At 52.5% G+C, this 14,469-nt stretch overlaps 1 protein-coding gene across 7 annotated transcripts in view; it reads right to left on the bottom strand.

Annotated features, from left to right (window-relative positions):
* Positions 1-14,469, bottom strand: part of WIZ (widely interspaced zinc finger motifs) — a 106,918-nt gene that overhangs the window by 30,564 nt on the left and 61,885 nt on the right. For 6 of the 7 annotated variants that reach the window (XM_025216182.1, XM_025216177.1, XM_025216179.1 and 3 more), the window contains 2 exons: positions 9,054-11,626; positions 8,386-8,751 (listed from right to left, as the gene is read on the bottom strand). In XM_025216182.1, the coding sequence (XP_025071967.1) occupies positions 8,386-8,751; positions 9,054-11,626 (2,939 nt within the window). The remainder of the gene's footprint in view (positions 1-8,385; positions 8,752-9,053; positions 11,627-14,469) is intronic. The other variant, XM_025216178.1, reaches the window with a different exon arrangement.

Raw genomic sequence — 14,469 nt, 5'->3', positions numbered from 1 at the left:
GAGTCAGAAAAGAGTTGCAGGAAAGATCTGTGGTCTGAAAAACCTGCCCTCTAGTGAAGGACTAAAAGTAGCATGGTCTAGTTAGCTAATCAAGCAGATGGTTCAGTGCTCCTGACAATTATCTGTAGAGGGAGACTTTTGACAGCAAACTGCCCTTCAGTTTAGCAATTCAGCTAAGGGCTGAGACAAACTCAGACTAGAAATAAAATATAAAAACTTTTTTTTTTTAAACAGTGAAGCAATTAACTACTAGAGCAACTGATGCAGGGCTGGGGACTTTCCACCACTTGCTGTACCCTGCTTGGAGCCACTAGGAGTGGAGGCCTTCTCATGATCATCTGTTAACAAGAGAGGACTCATCATATTACTAACACCTCCAAGACCTCCAGCCAATGGCAGGAGGAGAGCTTCAGTATAAGACTCTGCACACTGGGAAACAAGGCAGCCAAGAAGCTGCATTAGATTCAATTCCATCTCCTTAGTTTTCGTAGGCCTTGGAGGAAGTGCATTGCCTGGGACCAGACTGAGAGCTAATGGGCTCTTTGTGGCTGGTGCCAAATCCCAGAACTGCTGGGTGCTGGGAGTCCAAATCAGTGGAAGGAGGTTTCTGAGGGGAGTGGCACCATTGACAGAGGAGACAGCTGCCTCCTCTCATTCAGGGCTGCCATATGTGTATGCTGGCCATGAAAGGTCACTGCACACCATGTACCAGGGGAAGCTGGTATAGCAGTGCAGCTTGATGGCTCGCTGCACTCAGGATTAGCTTTTGGGTCCTCACAGAGGATAGGACGCAGGCTCAGGGAGAGAAGGAGCAGAAAATGTTCCACTGCACATGAGGTATGGGAAACTGGGGCCAGAAAACAGCAACACAACAGCCATAAGCCTCACAAGAGTAGGTAAGCTAGGCCATGGCTAAGCCCGAACCTGCCCTCCAGGGTGAAGTGGGTGCTGGAGCTCAATCATGTATGCGTGAGGGCAGCTAAGGAGTGTCCTATCCAATCTTAGTGCCCTAGGGACACTGCTGCACACCTGATTACACTGCTGCACACCTGATGGACCCAGCTCTGATTTAACAGGATAAGCTGTGGAAGCAGCTGGTTGCTGCAGCTGTAGAGAGCACACAGGTGAAGCCACACAGCAGGACAAGAGAGCCTGACATCAAGACTGCAGGCACAGCCTGAATGGGAGGAGGCTTAGGAGAGATCTGGGAGGAATCAGGTTGGATTGGGCAGAGCCATCATGGAAAATGGTGGAGGCAGGTCAGGATGGAGCCTTTGGAGAGAGGAGGCAGGGTTGCCAGTGCACGCGCGCACACACATGCACGCACTGCCAAGACTCACTTTTCTCAGGCTGATACTCCAGAGCCTGCAGAAGCAGGTCACCAAAGAAACACCCCTCACAGGGTTGAGACCCCCTCAACACAGGCTCCAGAGGAGCGGGCACACAGGGGGCTGGGGCAGGCACACACAGGAGTGACGCTCCTTTAGCACAACAGGCAGGTGAGCCATTGACGGAACCATGCTGAGAGTGCGCTGGCCAGAACAGGCCAGGACCCCCCATGGAGTCCAGTCAGAAACCCAGCAAGCAGAACAATGCTGAGAAAACATCCAGCTGCAGCAGCAGAATGGGACCCATGTCTGGCACCTTCCACAGGTGTGCAGCACTTGCACTCCACAGGTGGTGCCAACAAGGAAATCTGTGCACCTGCCTGGAGCCTCGGTCAGTGCTTCACGTTCCAGCCAAGGGTGACATTCGCTCTCTCCCACTTTCACCAGCAATAATCAGGGTCTCTCACATATTATCCCACTCACCTTTTGGATCTTAAAAACAATAGGGCAGCCTCAGCTTAGCTCTGAAAAGGCACATGCTGCTGCAGAAGGTCCCTTTGCCTGGGCTGGTGCCGACATGCAGAAGGCAGGTTCAGCCTGGTGCAAGACTCTCTTCACCTAAGGACTTTCTCTGCACAGCGCAGGAGCTTCCTCCAAGCCCTCACTCCAGACCATCGTCAGCTCAATCTGGAACAGCTGCCACATCTCCTGAACACAGTTCTTTTTGCTGCTTGTCAGAAGCAGGGGCAGAATCCCACTTGGCTGCCTCTGCACTGACTATTCAAGCTGGCCACAGGCCAACAGAACGGTATAAATGCCCACTGGTTCCTGCTGGAGCACTGCAGGTCAGAGCACTACCCAGGAGAGTGGTGCTGGGGTGTTGCAGCCTGAGGGTAGCATGACACCCGCTTCCTCGTTTTCCTTACGATGAGCATCTTGGATCGTTTATCCAAGGGCAGATCAGGAAGGTGTCAGCATACGTCTCTGGCACAACCAGCGAAGTCTTTAGAGCTGCAGCTGGGCTGTTCCTTGCATTCAGAGTCCATAAAGAAGGTGTAGAAATGGCCGCTCAATGGAAGGGAGAAGGGGGAGTGGGGGGAGGAATACAGTGCGAGTCTGTGCAGAACTGCAGCCTGCTCAGCTAGAGTGGTCCCCAAGACAGAGCAGGGAGAATGGCCTGGACTGGGAGGGCCACAGACCATGAGCAAATGGAGAGGATAAGCCCTAGGTGGCTGAGCTGCCCTCCATAGACCCAGCAGCAGAAGAGCGTGTGTTCCTCCAGCTCCTTTCATCCTCAAAGTGCTTTATGAGCCGTGAGCAGAGATCCTGTTGCCTAGCACCCCAGCACGGTCCTGCCAGGTGGAACAGGGCACAATAGGGAAGCACAGGCTACAACGGCTGCTTGAAAGTCAAACAGGAAAAAGAATCTGGGAGGCTGAATGATTCCTCAGCTGGAATCCATCCAGGATGCTTGGGCTGCCACCCCAGGGAGAGGAGGGAAGGGGGTGGGGTCTAGTCACCTTCCACAGCATAGAGCTGCTTCAGAGCCATGGGCAGTGCCCCAGAACCCATCCTGGATGCAGCTTTGCATCCTTCCATCCACATACTGACTCTCGCTTTGATCATATCTTGGATCCAAGGGGCTGAGGACTGACTGAGGATTTGGACATCCACTCTCTTTCATTTTTTTAAGTGACTGATAAGTAGCCTAGATTCCAAGGCTGGAAGAGACTGTTGCTCTGGCTTCCTTCACAGCACCAGCCAGAGAATTCCACCCCACATCAACCTGCGTCGCTTCTGGTTGGGCTGGCATAGAGCTCCAGACAGCTGGTTCTTTCTCAGTGATATTCCCTCTATTGCCATGTGTCCATCATGCCAACAAGCCAGAGATGGGGTAGGAGAGCTCAGAAAAACCTTTGCTCCATAAAGGCCAAGTCTCCTCCAGAATCTGTGGCTGTCAGTGGATATCCTGGTTACAGCACCTCAGCCATATAAAAAATAGAAAACATAGCCATATTTATCCCGTTAGGCAAGATCTTTGTGGCCTATAAGCCTCTCTTGCCAGGTGAAGCTATGAAGTGAGGCTCACCTGGGATGGGAGAACGTTTAGTAGAAAAGCAAGACCAGATCCCCGGGGAGGAGAGGGTAGAGCAGAGCTGAGCTGAGCCCTCTCTACCCAGCGCTGCTTCCTCCTGATCAGACTCTGTGACAGCTGACACTGTCGCAGCAGCAAATTCACATGCAAGTGAAAGGACCATTAATGAAATGCTAAACAAAATGCACATCTTTCTATCTGCTCCTGAAGCAAAGAGCTGCAGGCTCTGGCAAATGGAGCACATTCCAGAAATACAGGCCCTGCCACTAGGCGGAATTTGTGGGCCTGACAGCAGGCTTTTCTTAGCTATTAAGTGCTTTGAGAGAGACACCAGAAAGGATTCAGCAGTTTCACAATCAGCACCTTGGATTGGACAGGAAGGAAGCAGGAAGCGGTTGTGGGAGATCTGAGTGCAGGTGCTAATGCTCTGACAGTAGCCCAGAGGCAAGCTTAGCGCATCGCGGGTAGTCAGCTCTATGGTTCCCACAGCAACTGCAACTCCCAAGAGGCCACATGAGTTAGTGGTTAGAAGCAGAGGAGGGGCCTTCTTCTAATCCTGACTGCCACCAGTTCGGGGACATTTGGTAAATCACCTCACTGCTCCATGCCCTCTATGCCCCACCTGCTTAACAGGTGCCTCAGAGTGCTAAAGTCAGCCACATTATGGGCAGAAGTTCAACACTACATAGCGTGATACAGCACACTGCCTGTACAAGGGAGCAGCTGTAGAAAGCACTGAATTTGCTGGCTTTGGGGGTTATAAAAGCAACACCAATGATTCCCAGCCAGGGTGCTGTTGTACCCTGGGGTGCCAGGAGCTCCTTTTAAGGGTGCCATGCAGTAACTGTACAATATTAGCACAGTTAGCACCTACATAGGATTCACAAGATCAACTGAGAGATTTCAAATAGAAATCCAAAGTGTCAAAAACATTCTGCCCCACTGTGGTCTGCCTGTGTTCCTTGCAACCAAAGAATTGCACTAGTATTTTTCTGTAGTCAAAAATAGCAAGTGAAAGGAAAAAGCTGGCATTTTATAAGAGACCCTTTGAGTCTAATGAAGGGGGCCTGGAATCTAAAAAGGGTTGAGAACCACTAAGCTACACACTGCAGTGTTCTTTTAGCTTGTTTTGCCTGGACAAAATTACTTATCAATTGAGGAATTAGTGTAAAGTAGCAATCAGATGGAAGACAGACATACAGGAGTTGTGTAGCCAGGAGAAGGGTTTACTTAACACCCCAGGCCCTGGAAGCAGCACTCAAGGTTGCAAGAAAAGCTCTCTCTTCAGTGGCACCTAAACCCCAATCTGGAACTCTGCTCTATACTCCTTTCTGGGACATGGAACAATCCCAGGGGAACATCATAAATGGGAAAACACACAGGAGTTAATTTAATTCCTCTCTAAACCAGCTTGGCTGAAACACACGTGCGCAGTTGCTTTTGCTCTTGACCTCGTCCTATTAGCATTTAATTGTTATGAGTATAGACAACTGTTAATAGCTCAGCTTAATTACAACCCGGTTCCTGCAAGTGTACTCTGTGCACAAGATTTAACCACGGGGAAAGTTGGACAAGTCTGTTATTCCATTACTAAAAATCACCCGAGACCGAACCAGTTCCGACGCAGTGCGCTGAGCATCTAGGAGGAGCTATTTAAAAATTCATTTAGCCCCAAACTAATTACAAGATTTACTCAAATTCTCAGGGCACAATTTCCATATGCAAAGAGCGAGTGCCATGACTCGGGGAGAATGAGCTGCTCTTTTGCAGAACCCAGGGGATATCTTCTTGATTTCAGGGCCTCACTCACCCTGAACCCTGGAATGGGGACTAGTCCCCCTGTAATGGAGTGGGGTTGTACTAGTTATTGTACCCGTTTGGGGACCACAGCCTGGCCCTATTTTTAGCTTCCCAGATTAACTCGTTTTCCTGAGACTCCCCTCCCCCAGCACATTATTGGGGTGGAGAGAACACAGAAGAAAGCTGGTGACATTTAAATCCAAGAGATGGATTTTAGAGGATTTTCCACACTCCTGCTCTGGTTTCAGAGCAACTGGGCCTGCCATTGGATTTTGCTGGCGGTCATATCACTTCACGCTCACTCTCTATTGACCGTGGCTGTGCGGGAGCCAACAATCTGATCAGGGTTTAAATAAGAAATAAAAGAGGAGGAGATTCTGTTCCACGCGGCCTCTCGCCCTGCCCTAATCACTGGGGGGGATCTCGGCGCTGTCCAAGACAGGGAGACACTTCTGTACTGATTCTTCCTGATGAACACCTGAGTGCAGTTTTCTTTCAGTGCTTTGTGAAATTGGCTTTTTGGTAGCTTCTGATACATGCAAGGGGAATTGAATGGAATATCCCCAGCATGCAAAGGCCCCATGGGCTTTTTAACTTGTCCTGACTATAGCAGCAGCTTTCTTGAGCAAACCTGGAACGTTATGCTCTAAGTAGAGAGTGCTTCAGCAGGCACAGAGCAGGATATAGCCAAGCTGCTGGGAAGGCAGGAGATGCAACTTTCTGCAGAAAGACCCATGCCTGATCACTGAGTCAGCCTGACCTGGGCCATGACAAACTGGCAGCACAGAAGCAGCACAAAGCAAATGGGAGAGTGGAAGCTTTGTCATTTCTTCTGGATGCTGCTGTCCTCTGCAGTTGTTTCCCATGAATAAAAGGGCAGAGGGTGTGTGATGTTCTCAGGGGTGCTGTACTCCATGGCAAAGAGCCCAACAGGCATACAGAGTAAAACCAAGTCCTGAGACAGAGGCACTGGGCCTGGGCCACATGCTGAAGGGTGGTTTGTAAGGACAAAGGCTATGTTGGCAGCCAATCCACTCCTCTGACCAAGACACGTGGGCTGTTATCCTTCCTATGCCTGCTTGCCCTAACAAGGGTGGCTTGTACGTGGGAATGGGATCCTGAATCTGAGCAGTGTCCAGCCCGTTTCCCTGAAGTCTCTCCTTGTCAAGGATGATCAGCCATAGAAAGGCTTCTGCTGCACCACTCTGCTGACTGCCGCACATTCCATTCTTTATACTTATTAATTCCAGGCCACAGGTACAAAGGGGCAGGGGTACCAAGTTCCCAAAAAGAACACCATCGACTTATGGTGAAGTTGAAGCCAGCACCTTGACAGGTCAGGCATGTGGCTAAGCCGCCATGTCAGCCAGAAACACCAACATTTCTAAGTCCCCCAAACTGCTTAAGAGCATGCATTTGATGTCTTTCTTGGCACTGTTTGTGATAAGCTGGTGGCTGGGATCTGAGCAGCAATAAGGCACAGGCACCAGACAGGCATCTGCAGCTTGATTTAACTTGCCATGTCAGTGTTTTGTACAACTCATCGATATTCATTATCACTGTCATCATCAAGCATCCTCCAAATACAGAAAGGAACCATGGAGCAGGTCTTTGGAGAAGCTGGGGCAGGGGGAGATTCTCACTCTGCTTTATTCTCTGCATTTCAAGGCTCTTCTTGGGCCACAGCAGTTTCCTGGGAATGCAACACCATTTTGTGTGCTGGGGTTGGTGGAAAGAGGGATGGCCTGTGTGCTGTTTGTGGCTGCCTCTGTTCCAGAACTGATGTGTGCATGTAAACAAAGCAAGTTACACATAGGACAGATCCAGGCCCAGTTGCACTGATTTCTCCCTTGCTAGAAGGCTGGCTGGCAAGGCCCCAAAATTCTGCAGAGGGCAGAATGGGGTGTCCAAAGAAGGGGTCGTGGTACACTCAGCTTCTGTACTGAGGGGCACAGGAAAGTGGCTGGGGCAAGCTATCCACAGCTTGCATCTACTCCAGGCGATAAAGAGAAAGAAAGGTGGCTTTGGTGTTTGAGGCCCTGGACTGAGGCTAGGGAGATCTGGGTTCAACTCCTGGCTCTGCATGGACTCCCAGAAAGCCCACAGACATGTCATTCAGAGTTACTGCACCTCAGTTCCCCCAAGTGCAATCATTGCCAGGCATATCAGGAGGATAAATGGGCAAGGAAGAGAAGGATAGCGCTGCCTTTCAGACAGGGGGTACTGGAAAGGAAAGGCAAGGCACATGCCTGGATATGAGGAGCAGCCCAAGAGAAGCTGTCGTTCCCGCCCCGAGCCAGGATTAAAGTTACCACGCACAGCCCTGCTAATGCTCTAGCCCTTCCCTACATTCAGCTCCAGTCCCACATTCCCTGGTCACCAACCCATAGTACTGAAGAATCGAGTTTGTTTTCCAAATGGGGTGTGACTGAGCTCCTGTGACTGAGGCCCATGAAGCAGGGCCAGTCTACAGCACATGGGGTGCTGTATGGTGTTAGTTATAGGCCCGTCCCCCAGGGCTGGGTTGTCTCTAGGGAGGACAGGCAGCAGAGAGGTGACTATGCAGCTCCCTGGCCAGGGACCACGTCTTCTTTGTGTGGCAGAGAACTCTGCTGGTGTGTTACCAATGGAAGAGATACTGGAGGTGCTGGACAAGTTCCAACAACTGCATCGTTGCCCTCCCCTTCTCCTCAGCCAGGCTCTGCCCAGTGAGAAACAAACAGGGCCATGTCACCCTCCAGGGCTGCAGGCACCAGTCAGTGACAGATGTAGCACTCCCAGGCAGAAGCCTGGTCTTTTTAACAGCAAAAACAAGCCAAAACAAAACAGAAAAACCCCTTCCCCTTCAGCCACAGCTGGCAGCCCACAGGAGCTGTCCTAAAGGTGGCCGCGCTAAAGCGAAAGCTGGCTCTTATCTCCTGTTCTGCCATCACAGCTCTGCTTGCTTGCGACAGCCAGTGTCAGGTTTCACTGGCACAGTACAGGCTGCGTGGAAGGTGAGATGGAGGAACAAGGCACCGCTGGAGACTAACAAGGGGCCCAATCCTGGTGCCCTCGCTTGTGCCGAGCAGACTCCTCTGCCCAGTGGACAGGAGGGAGAACCTAGCCCTAGACTAAGAGGGCAGACCCTGTGGCTCTCAGGTGAGCTCAGGAGAATCTTACCGTCTCTGTAGGACTGCAGGGACTCGTCTCCCCAGGAAGGCGGGAATGGAGACAGCGGTGACCGGGGAATGCTGCACTCGGACATGGGCGTCATGCTCTTGCGGGGTCCAAATCCGTGTGCCTCCCTCTCGCAGCTTGGGGATGATGGCTCCACTCCTGCTGCAGCCTGCAGCATGGGGTGCTCGGAGGAATTGGCCAGCAGCTCCTTCAGGATGTTGATAGGCGAGATGGTGAGCTCCCAGTTGGTGATGCCAAAGTCCCGTAGGTGGGCTCGGGCATGGCTGGAGAGCCCTGCCCGCGTGTCGAAGCCAGCCCCGCAGAACTCACAGCGCATGAGGCTGAAAGTGCTTGGGTCAAAGTTGGCCACTGTGAAAAGGAGGACAAACATTCTGTCACAGACGCGCAGGGGTGCTGACAACAGCTAGAAGACACATGCAGGCACAGGCAGCCTCCAAGAGGGCTGTACCACACATGGCAGCAAACCCCACAGCTGGTCAGGCTGGGGCATGGCTTGCATGCAGTTATACATTGGCCTACAGTGGCATGACAATGGGTTCCAAAATTCAGGCCAGATCCTGGAGCATACGTACCCATCCTCCGGAGGGAGGAAGAAGAGCACCCCACCATTATCAAAAGAAAAAACAAAGCCTCACAAAATGAATACATACTACCTTTTTTCTTCTTCTTTTGGAAGGAAAACTTTTGCTCAATAGCTTTCACTTCTTCTGCAGAGATGAAGTGGCGGACATTGTAGCTCACCCCCACCCTGTTGAGATGGCCCCTCACGTGGTTGGCAAGGCCAATGCCATTGTGAAACCTATCAGGGCAGTACGGGCATTTCCGCTCCTCATTCTTCAGCATGGATGAGTCAGCATCCAGGAGGTCATCCAGCTCCAAGGAGCCTTCCAGCGGGGAGTCCAGCAGCAGCACATCCAAGGGCATGGCCTCATCCATCATGAACTCCCGGGAAGGTGCAGCCGCCACTGCAACTCTCTTCTTGAACAGCTTGCCTCTGGGCCGCTTCATGGTCCGTGGATGCAGGCTCATCTCCTCAAGAAGCACGATGGGAACCATCCTCTGCAACTGGTGCTGCTGCTCCTCCGAGGCAATCATGGGATCGGTGGCTTTCAAGGTGTCTCGGAAAGTCCTCTTGAGGTCCAAGGCTGCCTGAGGAACAGTGAAGGTCTTGAAGCTTCTGCCTTCAGTTACATCCAGCTCGGCTGGTACTGAAACATCCTCCTCCATGCTCTCGGCACTGTTGGCCAATGCCCACTTATGCCGGAGCTCCTCCAGGCTCACTGGGGGGCTCCGGCCACGGTCCCCTTCTCCCTCAAGGTGGGATGCTGTGCTTTTTTTTTTCATTTGCTGCAGGGCAAACTGTGAGTAGGCTTTTGCTGAGGTAAGGGTGGATACCCCCAAGCCCTTGTGTGAGGTGGTATATGGAGCAGCTTTCCTGGCATGAAAGCCTGATGTTGGGAAGTCCTTTTTATTTGCACCATTGCTTTTATCGAGTCTCTGGAGGCCTGAGGCAAAGCCATGGGCAGGGTCATAGTGAGAAATACTCTCACGATGGGGCTGGGAAAAAAGCCTCTCTGTTTTGCCAAAGTAATCAGTCTCCAAGAACCGGCCTGGCCTGCCTGGGCTGTAGGCATCCCTGCTTGTGCCAGGCTGGTTGGAGTCTTCCTCAAATGCCTCCGTGTCCCAGGGAAGATGGGAATGGGCATATTTCATGTGCTCTTTGAGGATATTTTCATTGGGGGCGGGGAAACTGCAAAGCATGCAGGTGCTGAGGCCTTTGCTGCTGCTGTGGGGCTGCAGTTGCACCTGGAGAGGGGCAGGCTCACTGGGTTTGAAGTGTTTGTAGAGGCCTTGCATGGAGCTGTCCCGCATTTCCCCACTGCTGGTGCTTCCAAACAGACTCATGCTCTTCACACCTTGGTCTTTCCTCTCCTTGACATGCATCTTGGCGTGCTGGACAAAGATTTTGGAGGAATTAGTGCCGAAGATGCACTTGGGGCACTGGAGCCGGGCATCTCGGCCTTCATCAGGGAACTCGTTGAGTTTCTGGATTTCCTCAATGATCTTTTCCCGGGACTCCTGGTGGAGCCTCTTGTGCTGCTCAAGTGAGGCGAGGTCCCCAAATGCCCATCCGCATTCATTGCAGCACAGCTGGCACTGGCTGCCCAGTGCATCTCGGTCTTGGTCCCGCCCCAGTCCCCGGTTGTGCTGCAGCATGTGATCCATCAGGTGCTCTTTCTTCTTGAAGTAGATGCTGCATTCAATGCATGTGTACACAGTGGGGTCCTCCTCTGGGCCCAACTCATCCTTCCCCTGCTCCTCCAGAAGGACACTGCACACATATGGCCGCATCTCAATGTCATAAGAGCTGCAGGGCGTTGGCTCAAGGGACATCAGAGGGATCCGTTCCACAGAGTCCTCAGCATTCACTGTCCATGACTGCTTGCTCATGGCCAGGTCGGCACTGATCTGTAGGCTTGGCTTTTGCAATGTCCATTCTGGTGGGCTCAGAGGGCTCAGCTCGCTCAAGTCCGAGTCCATGGCCAGCCCCTTCCTGTGTGAGGATGTACTCTCCATTGCTTTTGATTTGCCTAAGATGGGGTTCAGGGCTTTCCTGAACACAGGTAGAGTCAGCGGAGGTGGCACCTCACGCATGGCCTGCCCCCGGATGGATACGTTGGCTACTACCTCGGTAGGTTTGCTCACGTCTTTATAGTGAGGGCTCAGGCTCTCACTGGGGCTGGAGAGCCAGTCAAACCTCTGGATGCCCTTCTTGGCTTTCTCTAAGTGCTCTTTGCTGAAGGCTTCGAGTTGCTTTGGTTCATTTTTCAGATACTTTTCCTCTCCACTTGCAGGCTGCATTTCATCACATGTTGGGAGAGCTTCTGCTGTTGTTTTGCTCACAGGCAAGTCCTCTGAGTCACTGTCCAGCTGAGTGGCATCCATTTGCGCAGTATTTACAAGTTTGGACTCCATCGCCACTGCAGGCTCCTTTGGGTGCAAGGGACTGATGTCCGGCAGGTCCTTGGAGCTCACCACACACTTCAAGCTGGAGAGTCTTTCTAAAGTGCTTTCTTCACGCGTGTCACTGCCTCGGGTCTCTAGTGCAGAGCACTCCCAGGCCACACTGCCTGATACAGTCATGCTGCGTGGCTCGGCCGGACCCCGGGAATCCGTTCGGTAAAACCCTTTCTTGAACTCAAGGCGCTCCTCGTTCTTGGGGCTGCAAAGGAGTTTGGATATTTGTTAGCTGGGGAACAGGCTGACACAGTGCACTTGGTCTACAAAAGACATGTTGTGTCATTTACGAACATTTCCAGGGCAGGGGGGAATCCCCTAGTCTGCATCCCACAGACTCATCCCACTCCCAACATGCTGCCCTGTGTGAACCAAGGCTGAGCAGTTCATTGCAGAGGACAGAAAGGACCAACCAGGCAACCCCATCACACTACCCTCATGCTGGTACATGCAGGGTGAAACTGCTTCAGGCTGGATTCACTGTCTCTACCCCTGCAGTCGCAGCAGCCTCCCCCACAGCAAGGCCAAAGCCTGCTCTCAGGCTGGCCTCCTTGCTCGAGAGTGACGCAACAGGCAGCTGAGCATTTCCATCATCACCTCACACACTCCTGCATTGCCCCCCTCTAAAGTCTCCTCTCCTGGCCCGTGGAACACAGTGCGTGTTGACAGCTTTATCGCCTGGACACGGCTGTTTGCCATTGCCTGACTATCTCTTTTATTGCTGGCCAAGCAGGAAGGAGCCACTGAGGCTTTCCAAGCTGTTCAAGCTGAACTATGTAGGCATATGCCCTATGCCTACATAGCTGAAGCTTGAACAGCTGAACTGTGAGGCACAGACCTTGCAGAACCCAACAAAAAGACTCTGGATCCAGAAGCAAGAGCTTCTCCGGTGGCCAGCTGAAAGGGAAGCCGTCCTAGCTGGCTGCTTTCTTTTATTTGGGCTGGGAAATTGGGATACACCGTGAACGTACTGTTTGTCCTTCACTTTCAGTAGTCTGCACAGAGAGCCCAAGCCAGGAGGAGCAGTGACCAGAGCCATAGGTGACTCCTGGCAGGGGACATTAGAGCCTGTATTGTTCACAGATGGTACCAGGAGTCTGCAGCTGGTGTTATGGAAGGGCTGGACTTGCCCCTGGGGCTGGAAACTTTTCACTGCCAATATGGTTCCTGCTACGAAGAGGCAGGAAAAGGCCACCTGATTTGGGGGATGAGGGTTGGAGGAGGAGCTGGGGAATCAGGCCTAGCAGCACTTCCAACCCTGGGGCCAAATGGAGGTAGCAAATCAAAACAAGAGAGTACCAGAGGGCACCGTACATTGGCCACACTAAGTTCTGCTCCCCTCTGCCAGGGACCTGAGGCCAGCTGGTTGGCCTTTCACCCTGCCTGCAAGGCTGAGGATAAGAAGGCTATCCTGTTTTGCAGAATACTTAGAGGAGTGCACATTGTGGTGGTGCTATTAGCTTGGCAGAGCAAAAGGCAGGCTGTTTGGCCCCAGGCCTGGATCAAGAAGGAGCACTACAGGCTGAAAGGGACAGTGACGACAGCTCCTTCACAAAAGAATGATGCCACAGACAGCCTTCTCCTTGCACAGCCAGGTGGAAATTGGCAGCTTCTGGCTCCTTCCAGCCCCAATAGTGAGAGGGAACCCAGGGACAGCCATGCGGACTCAAGGCCTCTGCCCAGCCATGCAGCAAGGCCAGGTTCCATTGCACGGGGGGCGAGGGGTCCTGCTTTAAGCCCCACAGCCCTCTGGGTCCTCAGCCTCTGTTGTGAGTGCAGTGAGGACTGAGGCCAAGACCCACCCATGCCATTCACATCAGCCACCAGCCACTGAGGGTCTTTGCTATCACTACAACCCCTGAATCCTATTCTTGGCCACTACAGCTGCCCCCACTCCTCCCATCCCAAAACTTGCCCCATGAAAGGTCATGGACTAGGATTTCTGCCTATGCTCGAGAGCCAGCAAACTCCAGTGCCTCCAGTTCCCAGGTGAACAGAGGCACTGAAACCCAGAGCAGTTGCTCCTTCAGGTCCATGTTATCCCACAGGTCGAGCTGCGCTGCAGGGAGAACAAAGCTCCGTTGTTGGGTGAGACAGCACGGCTGCCAGTCTCCCCCTGGATTCCCACACTGCAGTGGCCTTCTCCTTTTAAATACACTAAAAGCAGTGTTTGATGGACCCCGAATTGGAGAAAGGGGAAGGCGAAGCTCAACCTTGATCTCTGTCCTCCAATGCTCCTGGCTCCTACCCAGTTGAAACAATTACACCCTAGAAGATGGTCTTTTCCCAGCCTATGGTGCAAAGCCTACATAGGTTATTCAGAATGATCTGCTGCAAAAATTTCCCATCCCTGATCCCACTCTAAACCTGTCAGAGTGTGCTGGACATCTTGGGGGCTTGCTGAAGCAGGTAAGAGGGAGATGAAAGTCAAGACTGATCTGCCCAGTCCAGGAGGAGCACAGCTCCACACCAGCATGGGGCACAAAGATACCCCACTCTATCAGGCTGATACTAGACAATGTTTCTCTGCTCTGACCCACAGTTGCTCCTCAAAGGTCCCTCTGCTAACCCTAAAGTGCTTGTGCCAGTGCAAGCCTCCTGGGAGAGAATGGCTGTAGCAAACCCAGCCCCTGCCCCTGTCATTCCAAAAGCATGGGAACGCGAGTGGCATACACTTGGGCTCAGACAGCACTTCTAGGGGGACAGCCTGTGTGTGCAGGCAGCTGAAGGATGTGTAGGTAGATGCAAGGGAGGGACATAGGCTGGACACAGGCTGATGTGGGAGTAGGTTTGGAGGGACACGGGCTGCTCCAAGAGCTACATGAAAACACACCATGGTGTGAGGCATTTGATTCCCGGTCCCCATCTTTGCCTGTGCCCCAAATGACAGGGGACATAACCAGGTCTGGCTAGAGCCCCAGGTTGGATCTACAGTCAAGGCCTGACCTGCTAGACCAACAGGACAGAGTGAAATGTCCCAAATGCCTGTCAGTGAAGGATGTGGGAAAGCTCCTGTGAACAGCCCCAGCTGGTCCCAAGGCAGTGGGG

Source organism: Alligator sinensis, unplaced genomic scaffold, assembly GCF_000455745.1.
Source record: "Alligator sinensis unplaced genomic scaffold, ASM45574v1 scaffold1509_1, whole genome shotgun sequence".
Classification (NCBI taxonomy): domain Eukaryota; kingdom Metazoa; phylum Chordata; order Crocodylia; family Alligatoridae; genus Alligator; species Alligator sinensis.
The sequence above is the reverse complement of the archived record's forward strand: the minus strand, read 5'-3'. Positions and strand labels throughout refer to the sequence as shown.